Below are 21892 nucleotides of genomic sequence, written 5' to 3' on the forward strand. Positions count from 1 at the left end.
TTATGGAAGTAAATAAAGTGTTTCAACTAATATGGGAATTGGAACTCAAAGAAGGAAATGCTTTTTCTGGGGGGAGGTGCTGGAAACAAAACACAACCTAGTAACTGTGAAAAGAACATGACGATTACAAAATGGAACACTAAGAAGTTGGGTAACTCCTGCTTTGAGATTCTGCAATCTTCATTTGCCCCCTTGTGTTAGCATGCTATGAAGCAATCTGCATGATCATACAGAATATTTAATCTAATGATAGGACTAGCCTGGTGTGGTACTGAGCTAGGGAAGATGTTTGTGGGCTGAGCATACAAGAAGCCTGATGCTGCTATAGGTAGAAAATTTCTGTAGGCAACAGAACAAAAGACTGCAAGTAGAGGAAACCATGTCCTTGTGGTTATGTCAAATGAGAATTCCTGAGAAGTGAATGTGATGTTTTTCTGCTTTTATCCTTATATGTTGCTAAACAGCTTACCAGGCTGTTGTTTTCATAGTACTTGTATTCCTCCTTTCAGAGGTGTCTGACTTAAGAGCCTAACAGGAAACACTGGCTGTTCACATTTGCAGCTGAGCTTCTTAGGAGATGTTGTTTGAATTAAAATATCATGTGATATGATGTCTGTTGAGTCTCTTCTTGAACAAGTTACCTCACATTCTTGCATGCTACTATAGTTTCAACATCTCCATGTCACACTTAAAATAGGGTACTTACCTTGAAGGGCTTTTGGTTCTTGATTTTAAAAACACAACACTTTTATTTAGCAGCTGTACTACAGTAATCCTCAAGGAATTTTCTGTGGCCTTTATTCTGATCTGAGAGGAAGAGGTGAGTATTGTGCATCTTTTAAAAACCAGGTTTGTAATCAATTTTCCTTGTTGTCAGCTGAAGATGAGAAACTGAGTTTCCACATTGTTGATTCATGGTCTATTCATCCAGTCCTGTGAACTCCAAAAAGTTGTGATTTGTGTCCAGTCTTGTCAGGGATTCATTTTGCATATATAGCTATTAATATTAAACACTTGTTTGTCCCATTTTTGTAATGTGGTTTCATGAGTAATATCTTTAATATTCTGCAGAATCTTTTACACACTAAAAGTAATGTTCATGTTTGAGCTTCAGCATATTTTACAATAAATTTACCAATAAGGATCTATGTTGCAAAAAGAATGAACTAAAATATGAACACAGTTTTTTTTCTGTACAGTGGGAAACAGTGCATCTTTAGAAATGTTGAGTGACTTACACCTATGTATTTAGGACTTTTGCAGGCCATTGTTCTTCGAATTTCAAAAGCAGTTTTCTTGGTACTGCATATAGCACACTTTATTGAGTGAAAGTTGTTCTGATCTTGATATTTGGATATAGAGACCTGAAAATGTTTCAGCTCTTCTCCTAATCATGGTATCTTGTTAAATATTGGGGGAAGTCTCTCTCAGTCCGTGATGATCAAAATTTGAAATGTTTATAGACTGCTTTTGTGTTCTTCCTCACCATGTCCTGTCATAGAAGTTTCAAGAAATGATAGAAATATATCCAAAGTGGTTAGCTGCTGGTTTACCACAGTTTAAATTGAAGCAGAGCAGCAATTCTTCATTTAAAAGAATTTGAAGGAAAACTTATATCTGTGATATATGTGAATCTCCTTTCTAAGGTGGCAGTTGCAAGTATGTATCAGAAAATATTTAACTGTAAGCAGAAATAAGAAAAAATGGTGGAGAAAAAACAATGGCATAAGTGACGTTCATCTTTCTGTGAGGGAGCTAATATTGGGATATTACCTTAGCAGCCTAAATGAAACAGTTCATTTCTGTTGTAAGTTATTTAATGACTTTGAGGAGCAAAAACTCAGGTTTTTTTTTTTCCCAGATTTGATTTGCTTATAGCTCTGCGTTTGTAAATAAAATTTATCTAATATTGCTTCCATCTCTCAGTGTAAAATTTGAATCCTGTGTTTAAAAGTTCTGAAATTAACAAATTAGTTATATCAGCATTTATCCAGTTCAAATCTCCAATCTGAAGTCTACAGTGCTAAGTAGCTAGAAACTGATTTACATAGCTTCTGTTGAGAGATGGGAATAATATATTCATAATGCTTTCTTCTGCTGTTTATAGCCATAGGAGACAGCCATGGATAGAAAGTTTCACATTTCCCTATGGTTTCTGCAGGGCAAGCATGTGGCTTTATTACCTATAAAACAACTTTCTGTCAGCAGCTTTTACACTTTTAAGTGGTTTTAAAAGTAAAACATTTTAGAATCTCTCATAAAATACTCCAAAAATCTTTAAGTATTATAAAATTTGAAATATACAAGGTATAAATTATAGAATATAAAGTCAAATGTATACATTTTTAATATTTTACTGATCTAAAGGCAAAGGAAAAGCTTCAGGGATTATATTATTGGCCCAGCTAGAACAGTCAACAATAATATATGAACATGGTTCAAGAGTCCTGCGATTCTCAAGCCAGACAAGTTTGGGACTGACAGAGTCTTCCTTTTTCCTTCAATATTAACCTGGCTCTGATACTTCCATGGTGGTTTCACTGAATGACTTTGGGTTCATTTTTTGTAAGCCCAGCCAGCTGAATGTGCTTTCTGTGTGAGCAACAGTGCTGGCACCAAGGAAAAGTTCCCTCTGCTCCCAAGGATGGCAGTCCAGTGTTAAAGTTACTTTCAATTGCTTAAGGCAATGTAAGGAATATTCAGGACCTTATTCTTCCTTTCTTGGTACTCCTGTAGACAGCCTTTGCATATTTGCCCTTTAAATAAGTATCAAAGGGGCTAACAACATCTTGGTCTGCTTCTTCTACAAAAGATTGATATCTACATATGACACTAACACAAAAATATTCACATAGATACTGCTTCTTAGCATATGGCAACAGCTGTGACTCGCCTTTCCTGTCAAGACAATGTGAAAATCTCCCTCTTCCAATAAGCAGTATCTGTTATTTTCAGACATAGCAGTAACTATATAAACTATATTATCCATAATGAAGCTTCAGACAACAAAAGACATTTCCAGTAGTATCAGACAAAGATGGAGAGCTCTGCTGTGTTGGAGGTAAGAAATCTATGAAATTACCTGTGCAACAGCCAGTTTTAGGAAGTGTGCAGGGATGGTAGGTTTTACACATAGGAAAAGGATTTCGCTGCAGATTCAATACCATCATGTAGCCAGACAGCCCCCTGTTGGTTGTATTATTACAGAGGTTCCAGAAGTGAATTGCACTTGAATTCAGCAACTTACTGCACACAGCAAGCTATTTTTTCATTCCCATATTGCAAATGGGGGGGGGGGGGGGGGGAATGTGTGTGCTTGTAAAAATTACACTTGAATCCAATTTCATCCCCATTGTGTATAAGATAAATGTTAAAACTTGGTCAAATAAGAGTGTCTGCACTCTCTTTATGTGTTTATAGAAGCTTATTTTTAAAGAGCTGCAGTGAAAATGTAGAACAGTACCTTGTCCTTGTGATCAAACCCTAAGACTAACATGCTTTAATATCATATTTAGAAGCTGGCTAATGGAAAGTGTTTAGATAAACTTATGTTGAGAATGCAGGTAATAGATTTTGAAACATAAAAGTTTGTAAGCCAGCAGTGAACTAGCCAGAGACAGGCTCCAGCATTAATTAGTGAGTTGGACTCTCTTGCAGGCATAGCTAAGAGCCTCTGCTATTTAACAAGGTACAGTTTTACCAAGAGGCTTGTTTTATTTTGGTTTTATTCAAGTTTGCTTTGCTTTAATCTGTTCTTTTCTATGTGGCTTACATTGCTACCCATGCAGCTAGCTGCTTACTTCCAGTTTGTGTTTTCTCATCTGTTAAGAAACCCAATATGTTATTCTTCAAAAGAATTAAGTGTCTAAAATACTGGAAATTGAATCATAGAATCATAGAATAGTTAGGATTGGAAAGGACCTTAAGATCATCAAGTTCCAATCCCCCTGCGGTAGGGACACCTTACCCTAAACTGTGTCAGCCAAGGCCCTCTCCAACCTGGCCTTGAACACTGCCAGGGATGGAGCACTCACAATTTCCTTGGGCAACCCATTGCAGTGCCTCACCACCCTCACAGTAAAGAACTTTTTCCTTATATCCAATCTAAACTTTCCCTGTGTAAGCTTAAGCCCACTACCCTTTGTCCTGTCACTACAGTCCATGATGAAAAGTCTCTCTGAAGCACCCTTGTAGGCCCCCTTCAGATACTGGAAGGCTGCTATGAGGTCTCCACACAGCCTTCTCTTCTCCAGGCTGAACAGCCCCAACTTTCTCAGCCCATCTTCATACGGGAGGTGCTCCAGCCCACTGATCATCCTCACGGCTTTCCCTGGGACTTGTTCCAACAGTTCCATGTCTTTTTTATGTTGAGGACACCAGAACTGCACACAGTACTCCAGGTGAGGTCTTGCGAGAGCAAAGTAGAGGGGAAGGATCACCTTTGACCTGCTGGACCTGCTTTAACCCACTGAAGGATAGGTATAAATTATTTTGGGTTTTTCAGTGCTTGTAAAGGGAAACTAAAATCTGCCTTGTGGTGGTCACTGCATATCCATGTGGTGATGGAATGCTGTAGGTACTATATAAATGTATACAAGCAGTTATTATCTAAAGTCTGGTGATGTATACATGCTTAAAAGACACTTTTGTGGTGAAATAGGTGGCTTAAGAAAGGTTTCCAGGAAGAACTTTGTCTTAGAGTCTTAAAGGCGCAGGATCTTCTGCTCCAAGATAAACAGAAAGAGGTGATCTCTTTCTGCATTCAGTATGGCCTAAGTTACAAAAGCTCAACTTTATTTGAAGAATTTAATTTGTGGCTGAAGATTCATAGCTCTAACAGTAGTAGAGAAATAGATGTGAGAATTATCTTCTACATCACAGAAGACCAACATCAGGCACCACTCCTATCAAGACAGGCTCAGATAGTTGGGCTTGGTCAGCCTGAAGAAGAGAAGGCTATGGGGAGACCTTATAGCAGCTTCCAGTGTCTAAAGGGGACCTACAAGGGGAGAGGTGCCTGAGGACTGGAGGAAAGTAAATGTCACTCCAGTCTTCAAAAAGGGCAAGAAGGAGGACCCGGGTAACTACAGACCGGTCAGCCTCACCTCCATCCCTGGGAAAGTGATGGAACACCTTATCCTTGGTGCCATCTTAAGGCATATCAAGGATAAGAAGGTTATGAGGGGCAGTCAACATGGCTTCACCAGGGGGAAATCATGTTTGACCAATCTCTTAGCCTTTTATGAGGAAATAACACGGTGGATGGATGATGGCAGAGCGGTGGATGTGGTCTACCTTGACCTCAGCAAAGCATTTGACACAGTCTCCCACAGCATCCTCGTGGCTAAAATGAGGAAGTGTGGACTGGATGATCAGGTAGTGAGGTGGACTGCGAACTGGCTGAAGGAGAGAAGCCAGAGAGTTGTAGTCTATGGGGCTGAGTCTAGTTGGAGGCCTGTAACTAGTGGAGTGCCTCAAGGGTCAGTACTGGGACCGGTATTATTTAATATATTCATCAATGATTTAGATGAGGGAATTGAGTGTACTATCAGCAAGTTTGCTGATGACACTAAGCTGGGAGGAGTGGCTGACACGCCAGAAGGCTGTGCTGCCATCCAGCGAGACCTGGACAGGCTGGAGAGTTGGGCAGGGAATAACTTGATGAAATATAACAAGGGAAAGTGTAGAGTCCTGCATCTGGGCAGGAACAACCCCAGGTTCCAGTATAGGTTGGGGAACGACCTGTTAGAGAGCAGTGTAGGGGAGAGGGACCTGGGGGTCCTAGTGGACGACAGGATGACCATGAGCCAACACTGTGCCCTTGTGGCTAAGAAGGCCAATGGCATCCTGGGGTGTATTAGAAGGGGGGTAGTTAGTAGGTCGAGAGAGGTCCTCCTTCCCCTCTACTCTGCTCTGGTGAGACCGCATCTGGAATATTGTGTCCAGTTCTGGGCCCCTCAGTTCAAGAAGGACAGGGAGCTGCTGGAGAGAGTCCAGCGCAGGGCAACAAAGATGATTAAGGGAGTGGAACATCTCCCTTATGAGGAAAGACTGAGGGAGCTGTGTCTCTATAGTTTGGAGAAGAGGAGACTGAGGGGTGACCTTATCAGTGTCTATAAATATCTAAAGGGGGAGTGTCACGAGGATGGAGCCAGGCTCTACTCAGTGGCAAACAATGATAGGACAAGGGGTAATGGGTACAAACTGGAACACAAGAGGTTCCACTTAAACTTGAGAAGAAACTTCTTCTCGGTGAGGGTGACGGAACACTGGAACAGGCTGCCCAGGGAGGTTGTGGAGTCTCCTTCCCTGGAGACATTCAAAACCCACCTGGACACATTCCTGTGTAACATTATCTAGGTGTTCCTGCTCCGGCAGGGGGATTGGACTAGATGATCTTTCGAGGTCCCTTCCAATCTCTAACATACTGTGATACTGTGATACAAGAAATCTGGCGAGGTACCTTTTACAAGGGCATGTAGTGGACATGTAGGACAAGGGGGAATAGCTTTAAATTGAAAGAGGGTAGATTTAGATTAGATACAAGGAAGAAACTCTTCACTGAGGGTGGTGAGGCCCTGGTACAGGTTGCCCGGAGAAGCTGTGTCTGCTCCATCCCTGGTGGTGCTTGAGGGCAGGTTGGGCAGGGCTTGAAGCAACCTGATCTAGTGGAAGGTGTCCCTGCCCGTGGCAGGAGGTTAGAACTGGATGAGCTTTCAGGTCCCTTCCAACCCAAGCCATTCTATAGTTCTATGAAAACTGAAGTGCCCAAGGATTCTTTTTCTTTCTCCCCTTCCCCTTCAGTACACATTAAAATACTGATTTTAATCAGATATTTTGGAACAGTTGTCAGAAATTACACAGTGTAAGGATACATGCTGTCATTGAGGAGGAGAGCTGGAAAAACAGGGACAGACCAAAGAGCTGCTTAAAAATTGTCATGACTTGCCAAAGTCCATCAGAAGACTTTAAGAAACTGGCTGAAACAGTCTCAAGGCAAGGGGATAGAAAAGCTTGGTTTCAAAAGCCTGAAGGAATACAAGTTATTCTTCCAGGAAAGTGCCCAGTGGATGTTATCCACAGATGTTCCCCATCTTTCTTGTTAAATCAAGGATATGTGCAAAAAAAAGAAGTCACAAAATGGCCTTGTTCAAAGGTTGTTGGCAGTGATAACTATTACCATTAGCAGATGAAAGCAAGCTGCAGGTAGGATTTCAAAGGGTAGCAGAATTTGCTTTTATTGGACTAACTGTGCAGTTCCTTGCAAGTTCAATATTGCTTTCCTAAGATGTTTCCTGAAGTAACAGTAAAATGAGCATACAATAAATGCAAGTACCCATTAAAGCTCACTAAAGGAACACCTTATGTTTCCAATAGATGAACACTGAGATAACTAAATATTTGTGAATTGCATCACAGACCTCTGTTATGCCAAAGTTCTGGGGTTTATTGCTAAGAGAGCACCAGTAAAGGTGGCTTTAAATTGCTTTATGTTCCTACTTTCTCTAATGCTGCTGAAGAGGGAAAGCAAGGAGCAGCAAGCAGTGTTAAAAGACTTCATGGCTGTTCACCTCTTCCCTCCTTCAGTCTACCCACAAGCTGGTTTTTTTTTTCTGTGAAAATGCTTTCTGAGGGTTTAGACTGGTGGGGGTTTTTTGACAGGAGGGTTTACAATCCCCTCAAATTAGTGGCATTGGTAAAAAGCTATTCTGGGTTGAAGAAGATTCAAATATCTTACTTTGATAAGAAAAGTGACAACATTTTTCCTCTTCTGAGGAGTGGTTACTTAGTCCATTTCCAAATCGGGATTAAACTGTTGGACTTCCTCCTGGTTCTTGGGGTGTCTTAACTTTTATTTAGTTCAAGCAATTCTAGTAGCATAGAACATATGGGTTACTTTCAGAGCTGTGATATTGTGATCCCATTATTTTATGCTTATGCAGGCATAAATTAAGTAGCCTGAGAAAGGCACTACCTTATGCTGTGAAGGTGTCTCAGTTTCCTCTGCAACTGCATCTTTTTCTCTTTAGCTATGAGCAGTTGTCCAGGCACTGGATATATTTAATGGTAATTGACCAATTATTTAAGTCTATCTTTATTTTTTCACATTTATTTTAGCGTTCTTGTAAAAGTAGCTCTTCTGAGACCTCTGGGCCTGGGGAAACTACTCTCTGTTCCCATAAAGCATGTCCTTGGGATAGGAGTTTCTTTGTCACCCTCTATATCAAAACCAAATAATTTATACTGAGCTTCTTTACCTTTGCCAGTTTCTTTCATCCTCTTCTTGGTACTATATAGACAAAACCAAAAAACATCCTGGATTTTAGTATCTTTGAGAATACTTGGAATTTTTCTCCACATCTCTGTTTGTGTGTTGGTACAGGGGTACTGCATGCAGCCGTTGGGACCTATGCATCTGACACTCATCATGGGAGAAAGCTGTTCAGCAGCAGCTGAGAAAGCAGTAACTGTGTCTGTGCAAGAGCAGTGTCAGTTCCGCCATCCCCATGTTCTTCAGACAGCTGGTGCCTACAGATAGACCTTTTCATTAGCCAGTGATATACCAGGTAGTTTTAATTATTCACTAATTTATACTTATACTTACATTAACACTTAAATAGCTGTTAAGATCAGGTTTAGTTTTAGAAATGGTATAATTTCTGTTATTTGTTCCTTGGATAAGCTACTATAACCTCAGACAAATTAATTCTCTATTAATACATACCCCATGAATGAGCATGACCTCCCCAGCATTCAGATACTTACTGTGTCATGTAGTGGTGTCATTAAAGACCATCTGCATAAGATATGTTTTATTTGGCTTGATAAGCCAAATCTTGATAAGCCAAATCTTACAAGAATGCTGAGCAAGAAAATGTCTTGCTTCAAGGTGTCCCAAGTGATACTGGCACTTGGCCTCTGGTTCTAGTTTGCCCGAGCAGAAACACTGAGAAAGACCAGAACACTTTTGCTGTTCCCACTTCTTGCCCTAGGCTGTCAGCAAGTCTCCTAACATGGCTAGACCTTGATTAGAGGGTGACAAGGAACAGAACATTTGCAAAACAGATTCTGACTTTCCCGTACATAAATTCTTCTGAAGTTAAGCATAGCTCAAACCTGGAAACACCAGGCTGTCTGATGATGCAGAATTTGAATTACTGTGGTTATTTCATGGTCTGCAGTTCTTGGATCCCTCAGCAACCATGATGCCCTCATGGGCAGTTCTTGGAGCCCTCAGCAGAAATTATCAGTAACACCAAAATTAATTGTGACAAGGTCAAATCATCTTTGGACCCTTCAGCTGCAAGCAGACAGAGCAATCCAGTACCCCACTGTCAAATCATCCTTGGAGTCACCCCTGGTAGGTCTCTATGGATGCCCAGCTTTTGGTATTGATTAAACTCTGCTGGCACTGAGAGGTCATTTTCTGTAAGTTTCTGGCATCCTGTAGGACAACTTACATGGAAAATATCCCTCTGTTCAGTCAGAACCAGAAGAGGACTGACATTTCTTCTGTAAAGCCTCTCTTTAGCTAGGTAGAGAGCTCAGGTGTGGCTCACACTAGGGTAGTTCTTGCATTTTCCAGCATCTCTAGATTCTCATTAACATTTCTTAAATGCCAAGTGTTTTCAAGGTGCCAATCTAAACCTTCAGCTTCAGCCTTCAGGGTAAAGTCATTACCTATACAACATAGTTGTTATGTCTCCAGCTATCATAGTAGCATCCATGTCCACATTTCATTCTGTTTCTTACTACAAGGCAATTCCTGACTTGCATCCAGGGAGTATAAAGCCTTCAAAGATCTATCTGGCAGGACAGTTTTACCAAATAACAAACCATTACTGAATACTGTTGGACTAGAACATTGTCTCAGGGCTGCCTTCTCTGGAAGGAAGGCTGCCTCCAATAACAGCAAAAATTGACACCTAATGCAAAAAGATGTTTTATCACTACTGCAGAAAGAGCTACACTCTTGAAATGAGGGTCCCAAATAGGATTTTAATCAATATTGCAAACACTGATTTTGAATGGCAAGATTTGCCACAGGCATCTAGGAAGAAATTTAGACGTGGTGCAGTAGGGACCATTTATGGCAACAGCAACATTTCCAGAGCCATCTTTTTGAGAACAACTTCTTTATGGGTTTTTGAATTAGAAGCAGCTTTGCAGTTTGTTTGTATAGACAAGTTTGTGCACGCTGTTCTGAGGCCCCCAGGAGAGTAAACACCAGTTCCCAAGCACTGGTATCACAGAGCACACAAGCTTGCTAGCCACGCTGACCTACATGCCCTCCAGGAAAGCAGCACAAGATTTGGAAGAGATAAAAACCCGATTTCTTTGAGTGTACCAGTTCACCTGCTTCTTTCATCAACAGGGCAGAGTGTCTTGCTGTTTGAGCTGGAACATTCAGAATGTTTAAGTTCTGCCTTTTCCTCCCAACCACTGAAGTGATTTTGTAACAGGTTAGTGCCCACAGAGATGTAAACCAGCCTGAAGGAGCTGTGTGGTCTTTGTAGCAGGAGTCATTGCCTTCAGAAGACCTGTGTCCTTGTCACCACTTATTTTAGAAGAACAGAAATCCACATATTCATATCCTGAACACTCCGGGTGCTATCTCCTAAGAACTGTTACATCCTCCATTCATGGCTGTATCTTGGTGCTGGGTGTAGACAAGAAATAAGTTTAGATCCATCCACAGAATATAGAAGATCAAAACTGTAGCAGACTAATGTTCTGCTAGCCTTGTGGGACTTCATGTGAAGTTCAGCTTTTCCATTCAAAACCTACCTCAAAAGTTCAGTGAGAGCATGGGTCAGGCTTTCAAAAGGGAAGCACAAGAGATTGCTACAGTGCAACTCTTATAAAGGGCAACCCACAGAAAACAGAGCAGTCACACAAGTGTCCCTGTGCCTGTTTTTCCAGTCATGTTCTGCAGAGAACCCCTGAAATAAAAGATGAGCCTAGAAAAAAGATAACCTTTTGCCCATCCTTTTCCTTACATATTCGTAGAGATTTCAGGACTGTGTATGAACACTAGTGAACAGTTTTCCATTTACATTCTTGGCATGGCCATAGTAATTGTTAAGCCATTAATGTGTTCCAGGGATGTACAGTTTACTGAACCATCTTCAGAAGACAATCTTTTGAACAATTGTAGGTAGCAAAGAAAAATTACATGGCTTAAGGATTGATTTCCAAATAGGGGAAAAACTGTAAACCAGTCTGCTCCAGGTAGTTTACCAGTTCATGGAAAATTAGGAACTTACAAATAGGGTTACTGCTCACCCTATTGCACCTGAAATTGAAACAAAGGCCACCAATAGGATGTACCCAGGAGGCTTATGACCCCAGTGCTATGCTTTTGTTCTGCCCTGCAGAGTTTGTCTGTCTGGCCACCAAAAGCTCAGCCTCTGTTCCTAGATGTGAGGTACCAACACGATTAACCCATCTTATGTCCAGATACTGCAATGTTTCATTTCACAGCACAGATGCAGAAATTACATCCAAGACAGAAATTCTGTTCTTCAGGTATGTAAACTATTGGCATAGGATGTTCTGCAGATCCACTTACTGATCACATTAGGGAAAAAATAACACATCCCTGTAGTCTCACGAATGTTTAAGTCTCCCATCTAGTCATTCTGTGCCTTTTCCATGTTCCTTTAGCAGCTATCTCCCACCCATTCATTCACACTCATAAGATCTGCTTTTCCTTGTCTGGTGGCGCTGAAATTTCTGACAGCTCTGTTAACTGCTCTCCCTTCAATACAATAAGTTGTGTCTCTTTGGTCCCACAAAGGCAGTGATTCTATCCAGCCACATTTTATTCCTTAACCCAATCTCTGTGATGGGCAAGAAGGGAATTTGCTGCCTTCCATGGATCTCTGCCTGCCCTTATCACATAGCCTCTTCCTCTATCCTACTAGTGACCTGGCTAAGGAGCAAGGTGAAGGCACAGTATAAAGACACAAAGATTAAAGGATAGAAGGATCAGCGTGCCTTCCATTTGTTGTTGAATACAACACTGTAAATAAAATGGTATGACAGCAATTATTTTATTACTCAGTTTAGTTATCACTGGGGAACAAAAACCATAGGCTTTTCAGAGGGCTCTCAATGAAAGCTACAAACTGCCTTTGGAATTCAGAGAAAACTGAGTTCCCATCTCCAAAGTGCTAGTAAAACACCAGACTGGATGTTTCCAATCTATCCCTTTTTTTTCCAATGGAGAATCAGGATGGAACAATGTTGCAATGTTTTATTCTTCATAGTTTCAGCCAGCGCTCAGCTGACTGGTGTAGCAGAAACTTGCTTAGAGAGCAAAGCTCCAACTACATTCTCTACAGCAGACTTGCACGCATTAGTGTTTCCAGCCTTTAGGGCTACATTCATCATTCTTCTGACCAGAAAGAAGCCACCAATTATTGAACTGTTGTGTTAGAATGGGAGTAGAACTGGAGGAAGGACTCTTGGAAAAATTTACACATCAGATCATATTTCAGGGGTTATTTCAGCAGAAGCTACATGATGGTCTAGAAAATGGACATGCCCTTTTATTTAATAGAAGTCAGATTTATTTGTATTTTATATGATGGCTAGTGATTTACATCCCACCCACCCATTTGAGAGTATTCAGGGCTCCAGGCATATCTCCAGCCAGTTCCAGACTATTCAAATCATTGTTGGTCCATCCATTTACTAGTCACAACAAGGCCTTCTGTGACTAATTATGGCCTGACTGCAGCAGGAGAGGCAGCTTCAAAGAACGGGTCTCTTCAGACGCACTAGCAGTTCTCTTGATTCCCAAATTCTTTGTTTATGTGGATTACACTGAGTTGACAGATTTAACTGGGCTGTTGAAGATATGGTCAGAGAAGCAGAGTCACTCCCTTTTATTGTTTTCCTAAGACATAACAGTCATATGCATCTGTCACTAGAGAGAGGAAGTTCTCCATCACTGGACTTCATTTTAGGATTTCATATGCTTTTTCAGAAGCATCTGGGAGTATATCAATATAATATTTGGTAAGGAGTTGTATTTCCTCATGATGCACTGTAAATCTTTTATTGTAGATCCTCCCACTGTTTATTGTTGAAAATCGATAAAAATAAACCTTGTAAAGCTAAAGCCTGGCAATGGTTCAGCACAAATCAGAGGGAAGGAGTAAGAGGCAATGAGTTTCCCTCTCCATCTTGGATAGCTCCCAGCTTGTTTCCCAATGAATATTCAATAACACTTTCCAGCAATCTAAGAACAAATTAAATAAAAAAATAAAAAAAAAAAATCAAAGCTCTGAACACTTTGTTGTAATGTCCAACAGAAATTCTGTTCCACTTTGGTGGCTTCCTGGTAGTGAATTCAGCTGCGAATCAAAACAGCCTCACCCAGATTGTGTGTTGATATACCTTCAGCTCGCCCCCTCCAAAGACAGACACAAGCACATCAGCCTTGCTCAGTTCAGACTAAAGGAGTTATTTTTGTGCACTGGAGAACTGGAAACCAACCTAAACAGGTAAAAAGTGGGAACAGCCCAATGTGGAGAAAAGTTTCTTTGAAGTCAGAACCCTTGTTTGCCAGTCTGTCCAAGCAGGACAGGATGCAGTTACTCCAGCATCATTCTTTTGCCCTGTGGCTATTAGTTCCTCATATACTGCACCTTAGGGTGGAGTCTTGTACTATTTCCATGAGGTTCAACTATGCAGGGATGTGAAAAATTGTTTGGAATTATTTAGTAAAAGGGAAACTTCCCAGTACTACGGTCAGCACTGAGATCAGTCGTTTTTAGTCTAAATGTAGTGTCAATTGCAATAGCTTTATTTAAGCATCAATTCTGAATCAATTACACAATCTTATGAGCACAGAGTGCAGACTGTATAAAGAATGCAGAGACTGCACTTCCAAGAAGAATAAAACTCCTCATGAATCAACATGGAAATCAATCCTCAAAGAACATAGAGGTATTTCATGTCAGACTCTCTCCTTCCTGGCATCAGCAGATTACTGAATAATTCAGGTGGAGAATAAATGATATGGCCCCCAAAGAGATAAGAAGAACATGGGAGAACTTCCTGGGATGTGAAGAAGCAGTCATAAAGTTACTTAAAAGCACAAAAATGTAACCAATCACTACGAAAGGAAGCAAACGGGGCAAGAACAGGGGGATGGAAAAAGTGACGTGTCTTTACCTTGTTGGGATATCCAATAGGCACCATGAGACTATTGATAAAGCCTTTGGCAGCCTTGAATATAGAAATATAGGATGAAACCCAACTATAAATGAGGGAAAAGTGATTAAAATAAAAAATATAAGACAAATGAAGTGTTGTTTTTCTGAATCACCTTCCTTTGCAAATCCAGCAAACTGTCACCTCTTTTCTGATGATGTATTTCTGCCACATAAACCTGCAGTCCACGTAGAACAGAGGGGCAGTGTTATCTTACTGTTGAGTTTGCTTTCCTCCTAGTGATCTCACTGTGCTGGCAGTCCCCTTGTGTGTTAAAAAGCAGAAGAGGGCTCACTGCTTGCTGTAAGTGAGCGGCAGGACTGACCTCCAGCACTACAGCATCTCAGGGAGCAGAACAGTTTACACATCTTTGCTGGATCCAAGGAAGAATAAAAAGGCAAACACAGCAGTAAGTCTACTGAAATGAGCAAATCTTGCACCTTCCAGGAAAAAGGAATTCTCTTGATAAAGTTGGCAATGGCTTGAATCATGTCAGAGATCCCAAATTCCAACTTCATTGGAAAAAGATGTATAAATGTTTCAAAATCCCATTGCTATTGAATATAGACCAAGATGTGAGCAATCAGAGCTCCTTGTTCTGTCACATGTAAAAGCATGGCTAAGCCACCTACAATAAACTTCCCACACTGCAGAGATCCCATTTTGAGTTACTAGAGCTATTAGTTACTCTTTCTTCTAAATAACTTCCCCAGTGCCTGCAGAATATGCTGTATAACACTCCAAAGAGGGCACAGAAAAAATTGCCATCCTGGTTCAGCAACACTCTACAGTCTTACAAGGTGGAGGGCAGCAGCTACCCAGGCCAGCTGAGGATCCTCATAGTAAATTGGTGCTATTTTCACGTTCATTTGTCTGCAAATGAACATACTTTCACCCCTTCCCTGTGATTACTGCCATTTAGTTGTAGCTTGAAGCTATGCCACCTGTAGGTCTATCAGTGCTGCTCCCACTTTCTATAAAGAAACTCAGGAATGTGCATTTTCCAGAGCCAAAATATTACATTCATAGGATGATGTTTGTGCTGAATAAAAATTAACCCATGAGGGGAACCAGGGAGTATTCAGTACTAGCCCATCACAAGCTGTTCCTGAAATGGTTATTCCAACTAATCACTTTGCTAAAGCCATGGAGCATCAGTAACGGCATAGTTTAAAACTCCAGGGCTTTTTAAAATTGAAATATTTCCTATTTTCTTTCAATTTATTTAGAAAAAGGTAATCCAAACTTTAGTCTTCAAAGTGGCTGCTGCAGTAGAAAAATAAACCCACTATTTCTGTGGTTGGTGAAGTAGCCAATTTTGTTACTACCAGGTGTTCTGATACTATTCTCAGTTAACACTGCTGCTATCAGCAATCACTGAAGGTGTGGTGTTTAAACACAGCTTCAAATCCCTTTTTTTGCCTTTCCCTCTTGAAAACTGTCATTTTTGTCTTGTGCTTCTTGCTGTTGTTGGTAAGCCTCTTCACCAGCAATATTCACAGTCGCTCACCCTTTCAATGCCTGTCATTAATGGTTTCAGTTTTATCTCAAGTTGAGGAATGGGAACTTTCCTGGAAAGTCAGTACATGGACCTCAAAATGAACTTGGAAAACTAGTGCTGTCTTTGTAGCACAGCAACCTGTCACAACAGTCACCCCATACAGCTTGTCTGCTGTGTCACCCAAATGCTGCCCTCAGCAAACTGACCTTTCGAAGGCCACCACAATAGGCTTTCTGACACAGACCTTCACAGGTCTTCACAGAACAGGCTGGGCTGGGAGGGACCTGAAATGATCATCTGTCCAGACTTTGGTGGGAAAGGGAGCCCAGGGGAGATCATTTCACATCCTCTCCAACCACATCTTGAAAATCTTCTGCAATGGGGACTCCATCACATCCCTGGGGAGGTTGTTCCAGTGAATGATGGTTCTCACAGTAAAACATGTATCAAGATGAACATATCGACATTATTGACAAAAAAAAATCCCATTTGAACTGAAAGCATCCACTCTAATGTTCCTGAACATTTATTACATTATAAAACTTGTAAGCAGTTTAAGAGCTGTAGTCCCATAATCACATTAATCTCAACCCAGAAGGCTCTGGAGAAAGAGGACCTCATTGTTGCCATTGAACTTCTGAACTTGTGTTAAGCTAAAATGCACTGCAAAAGAAAACAGCTGCCTGATAGTGGCACCACCAGCCTGGGAAAATCCCATTCATGGAAACTCCTAAGGGCAAGAAACAGACGGGTAATTTCCACTACCCACCCCATTTTTAAGTGCTGCAAATAAAGTTATAAATTCACACTTTAAAGCTAATGAAAAGGCAGGTCTCGGCTGTAACTTTGGGAAGATGGTGGTTTATCAACATCAAAATTCAGATTCAAATAATGAACCCTTGAAGTTATTGCTGTCTTTCCCTGTCTTGAAGGAAGGACAAAAGATTTTTATTTCTAAGGCCTCATTAACTTACCTCTCCTGGTACTTGAGCTAATTTTGGCATCTTTACAAAGCATTGTACAGGGCTGATATTCGCAAGGCTTTTAAAGCCACTTCTGCCAAGCCTTCCTCCTAAATATGTTTTGCACTTGACAAGTTTCTTAATCCTTTGTACTATGCTTAAAATTGTACTAATTCTCCCATCTGAGGGACTGTTTATCACATTTTCATTCTGTTCATAGTTCTAAAAATCTTGTATAGCTCTAGAAATCAGCTGACCCTTTGTTCACAAAGAACTTTATCATTTCATTCTCAGCACTACAGAGCAGTTTAATGCCTTTGGAGTGGGAGGAGAGGACAGAGGAGTATTCTGCAAGAGACAGTAGTAACATGTTATTTCATGACTCACTATTTGTGGCTTTACAGAGCCACTTTCTCATGCCTGTAGCCATCCAGCAATACAACCTGGGGTGTTTCCCTTCCGTTGCTTTCTGCTAACTGCAAGAGAGTTAAGTGTATGTGCATCTCTTGAAAGCAGAAGCAATATTCAGTCGTTGAGGTTTGCATTCCTCCTCCAGCCACTTCTCCAAACTGCTGAGATGACAGTTGTGTCGATCTGTTATTTTCTCATGTAGTATCATGTATTTAAAATCCACTTGCAGATTAGCACAGGACATAGAAATGATTTTCTAGCAGAAACAGCTGATTTTTTGTGAATCCTAATATGAATTTTAGCCAGAGAGAAAAAAAAAAACCAACCTCTGAAAATGGTGGAATCTGGTCCACAAAACCCGTATTGAATCTGTGGTTCTTTTATTTAGAGTTGAAGAGGGTGGAGTAGTAAAAAGCAGGAAAGCAATTTTTTCCTTCTGAATACTAGAAAAAAAACAACTTGTTTGTTCCTTCCCTCAATAGTTGCAGTTTGAAACAAGTCAGAAAAAGGCCACTAGCACTGACACACCCCTCTTCCACCTTCAGCAGATGAAAATAAAAGCTTTTATTTCCCTTTCTGCACTTGGCTTCTCTTTGCCTGTGCCACCCTGGAGCTCCCTGCGGTGTTCTTCAGTGTGAGGGCAAGGCCTGCTGGCCTCTTCACCCTTTCAAAACTGAAGCATTCCACTTTGTCTTCACCAGAGACTGTCCTGGTGCTTATGAGGCGAAATCCATCTCTGAGTAAAGTGTCAAGTAGCAGGCCTAGCACGTTTGTACCATTAATCAGCTTTCTATTATCTGGCTTTATGGAAACATACCTAAAATAAGGAAAAAATAATCAGTTACAACACACTTCAGTGACTTCCTGAAGAATGGAATAGATCTTTCTATAAAAACAAGCCAGCCCTCAGACAAGGCAGGTCAGCACAGTTGCACGGGTTTATGGCCACCAAGGTTCCACGTTTTTTTTTACCTCCTTTAAGGACAATTTAACTCTTCCCCTCATTATTAGAACAGTAATTCCCAGCTCATCCAGTTACATGTAGGGAAAGAAGCACTTTTCTTTCACCTCCACCCCAAAACTTACTTACTTAAGAAATAGCTGTGATTGACCTCCACCTCTTTTCACTTATGTAACACTCTACGTCATGCCACAACAGTTCTTCAGGTAAGGGTAGATGATGGAAAGGACAGTGAAGTCACATTCACCCCAAGAGCACCACTTTTCATTACACAGGATCTCTCTACAAACAGTGCCATTTATTGCAAAATTACCTTGTACAGCAGGTCTCGTGGTAAGAAGTATGAAAATCATTTTCACATTGCTCAAATTATTCTACTTGATATAAAGTAAGTTTAAGAATCTATCCAGACACTGTGAGGAACAGAAGTCAGGTAAAAATACTATTAGAAAATACATAAGTTGACAAGGGTGAAACTGTTCCATGGTTCAGAGGAAAGTACAACAAATTATCACAGAAAGCACAAAAAAGGTGAAAGAGTATGTGCCATCACAAAGGATAAGTCAATAGAAATTCAGCAGGCAACATAATCAAACTCAACTTGTTTCATTACTCAAGATTCTGCAGAGGAATACTTTTACTAAGTGTAAAGAAATAAAGTAAAGGATCAAGAATATTTTCCCCTATTTAAGTTGCCATAACCTACTCAACCAGTTGTTGGTCCATTAAAATGAGTAATGCATTATAAAGTTAAGGTCTAGCCCACAAATGTATGTTGCTTTGCAAATGCAAAGTAGTTTTTCTTCTACTTGCTTAGCTAAAGGAAGCTAGAATATAAACTTTATTATAAATCAAAAGACTGCTGTGTTGATTCACATACTCAGAATAACCCTTTTGGAAATATTTCAATAAAATCCCAGATGTTCTAGTAGCCACAGAGAACAAATTAGGTTACATTTTGTTATACAGTAAAAACGTGTCTCCATACAGTAGAGGCATCCAGCAAAAGCTTGTTTAAAAAATTTAAGTTGTCATTAGAATACAATACTGCCACCACAAAAATCACTGATATACAGTAATCTTAATAAAAACAAAACCTGGCACTTGAATTGAAAGAAAAGCCACTGTGTAGCATAGAATTAATAATCTGCCCCTTCTCCCTCCCCCTAGGAAAAGGTTCTACAAAAGCTTTCAGCCCCCAAATTGGTATCCTACTTCCACTGGTGTCTTTAGCCCTGTTCAGCTGTTCTCTTTTGCCTCTTTTCCATATGAAAGTCTTTTGGATCATGAGCTAGTAGAGATTTTAGGCTTCCCCAGTACTTCATTCCTTATTTATTTTGTTTGCTTTGCTTGATTTTACTCTTGTGCTTTTCAAGTCCTCTAGAAGGTCACTGATGCTGTGGAATTCTAAAGCCTGAGAGAGCGAATGAGGAGGAAAGGGCAGAGGGAGAGAAAGACCCAAGAGAACTCAAACCCAAACATCAAGATCAGCATTTTAGAAAGCTGAAGAACAGGCAAATCCGTGTAACAAATTAAACTTGAGTATTTCAGAACTAGAAAAAGATAAAACTAAACTAGCAGAAAGAAGGAAACTTACTTCTTTTCTCTCAGACAGCTGTCCGATAGCTACCTTAAAATGATCTTTGCTAGCATGTAGCATGTACTTTATGAGCTAGAAGTCATTAAGACATCTCCATAATGAGAAGCCACACAAGGGAGAGTACCTGGCCACAAACCGGTCACCAGCGGAGTAGTCAGTACCGCACCGAAAAACCATGTCATGGTGAGAAGGTCTTTCCAAAGGAAGTGGAACAAGTGGTTTCTGAGAAGGAAAACAGCTGTTCCAGCTCTGTCCTGACTGCTGCCCCATGAACACTGTGATCTGTTCAGCTAGTGTCTCAACAGTGGCACTGCAGGAACTAAAGATCCGGAAAAAGGCCTGCATCTCTTGGAGAGAAAAACGCACTTCCAAGATCTCCAGCCTTGGCTTCAGCAAGTGTTCCTGGCTCAGGAGGTCAGCCAGAGTGTAGAGCCCATAGAATTCTGCTTCCCTCTGCAGCCTCTGATAGTCCGAGAAATCAGCTGGTAAGGAGACCTGGAGAGTCCTCAAGAAGTCCATGATGTAAGTAAACAAAGTTCCATCTCTGTCCACAAAAAACTCTCCATTCACCAGATTAAATTCCTGGTCATCGTCATTCAACATCCGTGCCAGCCTGGACTCTGGGAACTGCTGCAAGGTAGAAGTCCTGGTTACAAATCTCACCCCTCCCACACTCAGAACCACCACCTCTCGATTACTCATTGCTATCTCAGCCACTCACAAATCGTAAGTCTCTGATCTATATGTCTGTGACTTGGTCTTTCCTGAACTGCAACGCATCTGCAGCTGCAAGAACCATTCAGTGATTTTACCAAGTGTTTGGAGCGAGGTGTGGAGCAGCGACAGTATTCCCAGGCAACAAAGCTGTAAATATCACGTACAATAGCTTTGTTTGCAGGGTTTGGTTGCTTGGAAACTTTGATTCTTGGAATTTAATGTTTCATTTTTGAAATGAACAGCATGCAAAGACTACTGGAAGACAGTGAATTGACCGTCACAACTTATTAAACCTTGAGAGAGGCTAATGAATATCCCCAAAGTATGGCACACTTCATGTTTGTTTCCCAGAAAAGTCAACTATGTGTTTTCATTCTATATATTGGTGCTCACAGGATGACTGCAAAAAGAGGTTAGATGCTCTTCAAGCAATACATCTTAGTATTGTATGCTCTTAATGAAGGGCACTTCAAAGAAGTCAAGCTTACAGTTCACTCTAGACCACTGTTAACCACGGCCAAGACAATACACTCAGAAAATTCAACTAACTCCTGAAACAAGGTACCCAAAAATACAGTAACACTAGAAGAACCTATGTATGTTCCAATGCTAAAGCATTAACAACATCCATACTCCTGTCACTTTATGCACTCTGTTCCAAGGAATCATCCCATCATTTTTCCTGGCTTTTGGAATGACGATCTGGAGTCAGAGACAAGTGGGAAACTGCTCTACCTGCCACCTTCACAGGGCTACAGTGCAAGCTGCCTTCCTGCAGCTGACCCAGGCATGCCTTTCCCTGCACTAAACACATTAAGGCCACTTTCAATAAAGTGTGGCTTCAGAGAAACATGAATTTAGTAAGACAGCTCAGTTATCCCTGCAATTTGATGCTGGAAAAGTAGACTGCAGAGTATGTACTACCTGTAGAGCACATACTACCTTGTAGCTTGCTCTTCTCTTACCAACCTCAACTGATTTCTCTTTACCCTAGAATTTATGCTTGTCCTGAAGATACATTTTTTGATAGAACATGTAAACAGCAACCTACAGTAATCTGAATGCACAGGATATTCACAACATCTGGTTATACAAAAAAATACATATGTCTGTTCTAGGAAGAAGTAACATCCTCAGACAGAAAGTGGTTCCGGAACGTGAAGGATGCACACTATATTCTGCAGTGGCAGGGCTGTCCTCAGCCAGCCTCAATACAGTGCTCTTCTCAGTCACAACTCATCTTCCTCTTTGCCAACCACCTCCCATTTAGTAAAAACCAGTGTTTTTAACTATGACCTCTGAGGAAGTGACACTTTTTATCTTATTCTACAATTAACATTAAACATACATACACAGTTTCGCCCTATATTTTGGTAAGAAGAATGATTTACAGCGAATAATATTCCCGTAATCGCCACTAAAAGGAGAATCCAAAACAATGTGTTTTTCAAAACTTCATTTCATCTTCCAGTTAATCAGCACTCAAACTATGTGAACTGTATGAATGTTTTGGA

At 40.7% G+C, this 21892-nt stretch overlaps 1 protein-coding gene across 1 annotated transcript; it reads right to left on the reverse strand.

Moving 5' to 3' along the window:
• Nucleotides 1–17443: 17443 nt before the first annotated feature.
• KCNRG (potassium channel regulator) lies at nt 17444–21822 on the reverse strand. Its single transcript, XM_057413739.1, has 2 exons — nt 19786–21822; nt 17444–17917 (listed from the first exon to the last, which is right to left on the reverse strand). Exons 1-2 carry the CDS (start codon nt 20361–20363, stop codon nt 17665–17667), a joined length of 831 nt encoding a protein of 276 aa, XP_057269722.1. The 5' UTR covers nt 20364–21822; the 3' UTR covers nt 17444–17664.
• Nucleotides 21823–21892: the final 70 nt, after the last annotated feature.

This window comes from Pezoporus wallicus, unplaced genomic scaffold, assembly GCF_028554395.1.
Source record: "Pezoporus wallicus isolate ANWC-B61680 ecotype Strahan unplaced genomic scaffold, APGP_CSIRO_Pwel_v1 contig_8825, whole genome shotgun sequence".
Classification (NCBI taxonomy): domain Eukaryota; kingdom Metazoa; phylum Chordata; class Aves; order Psittaciformes; family Psittacidae; genus Pezoporus; species Pezoporus wallicus.

Excerpts from the sequence above, each read along its gene's own strand:
- KCNRG (XM_057413739.1), bottom strand. The coding sequence starts at position 20,363 with ATGAGTAATCGAGAGGTGGTGGTTCTGAGTGTGGGAGGGGTGAGATTT. Across the intron at positions 17,918-19,785 it reads GGTGACCGGTTTGTGGCCAG|GTATGTTTCCATAAAGCCAG; the intron begins GTACTCTCCCTT and ends TCCTTATTTTAG.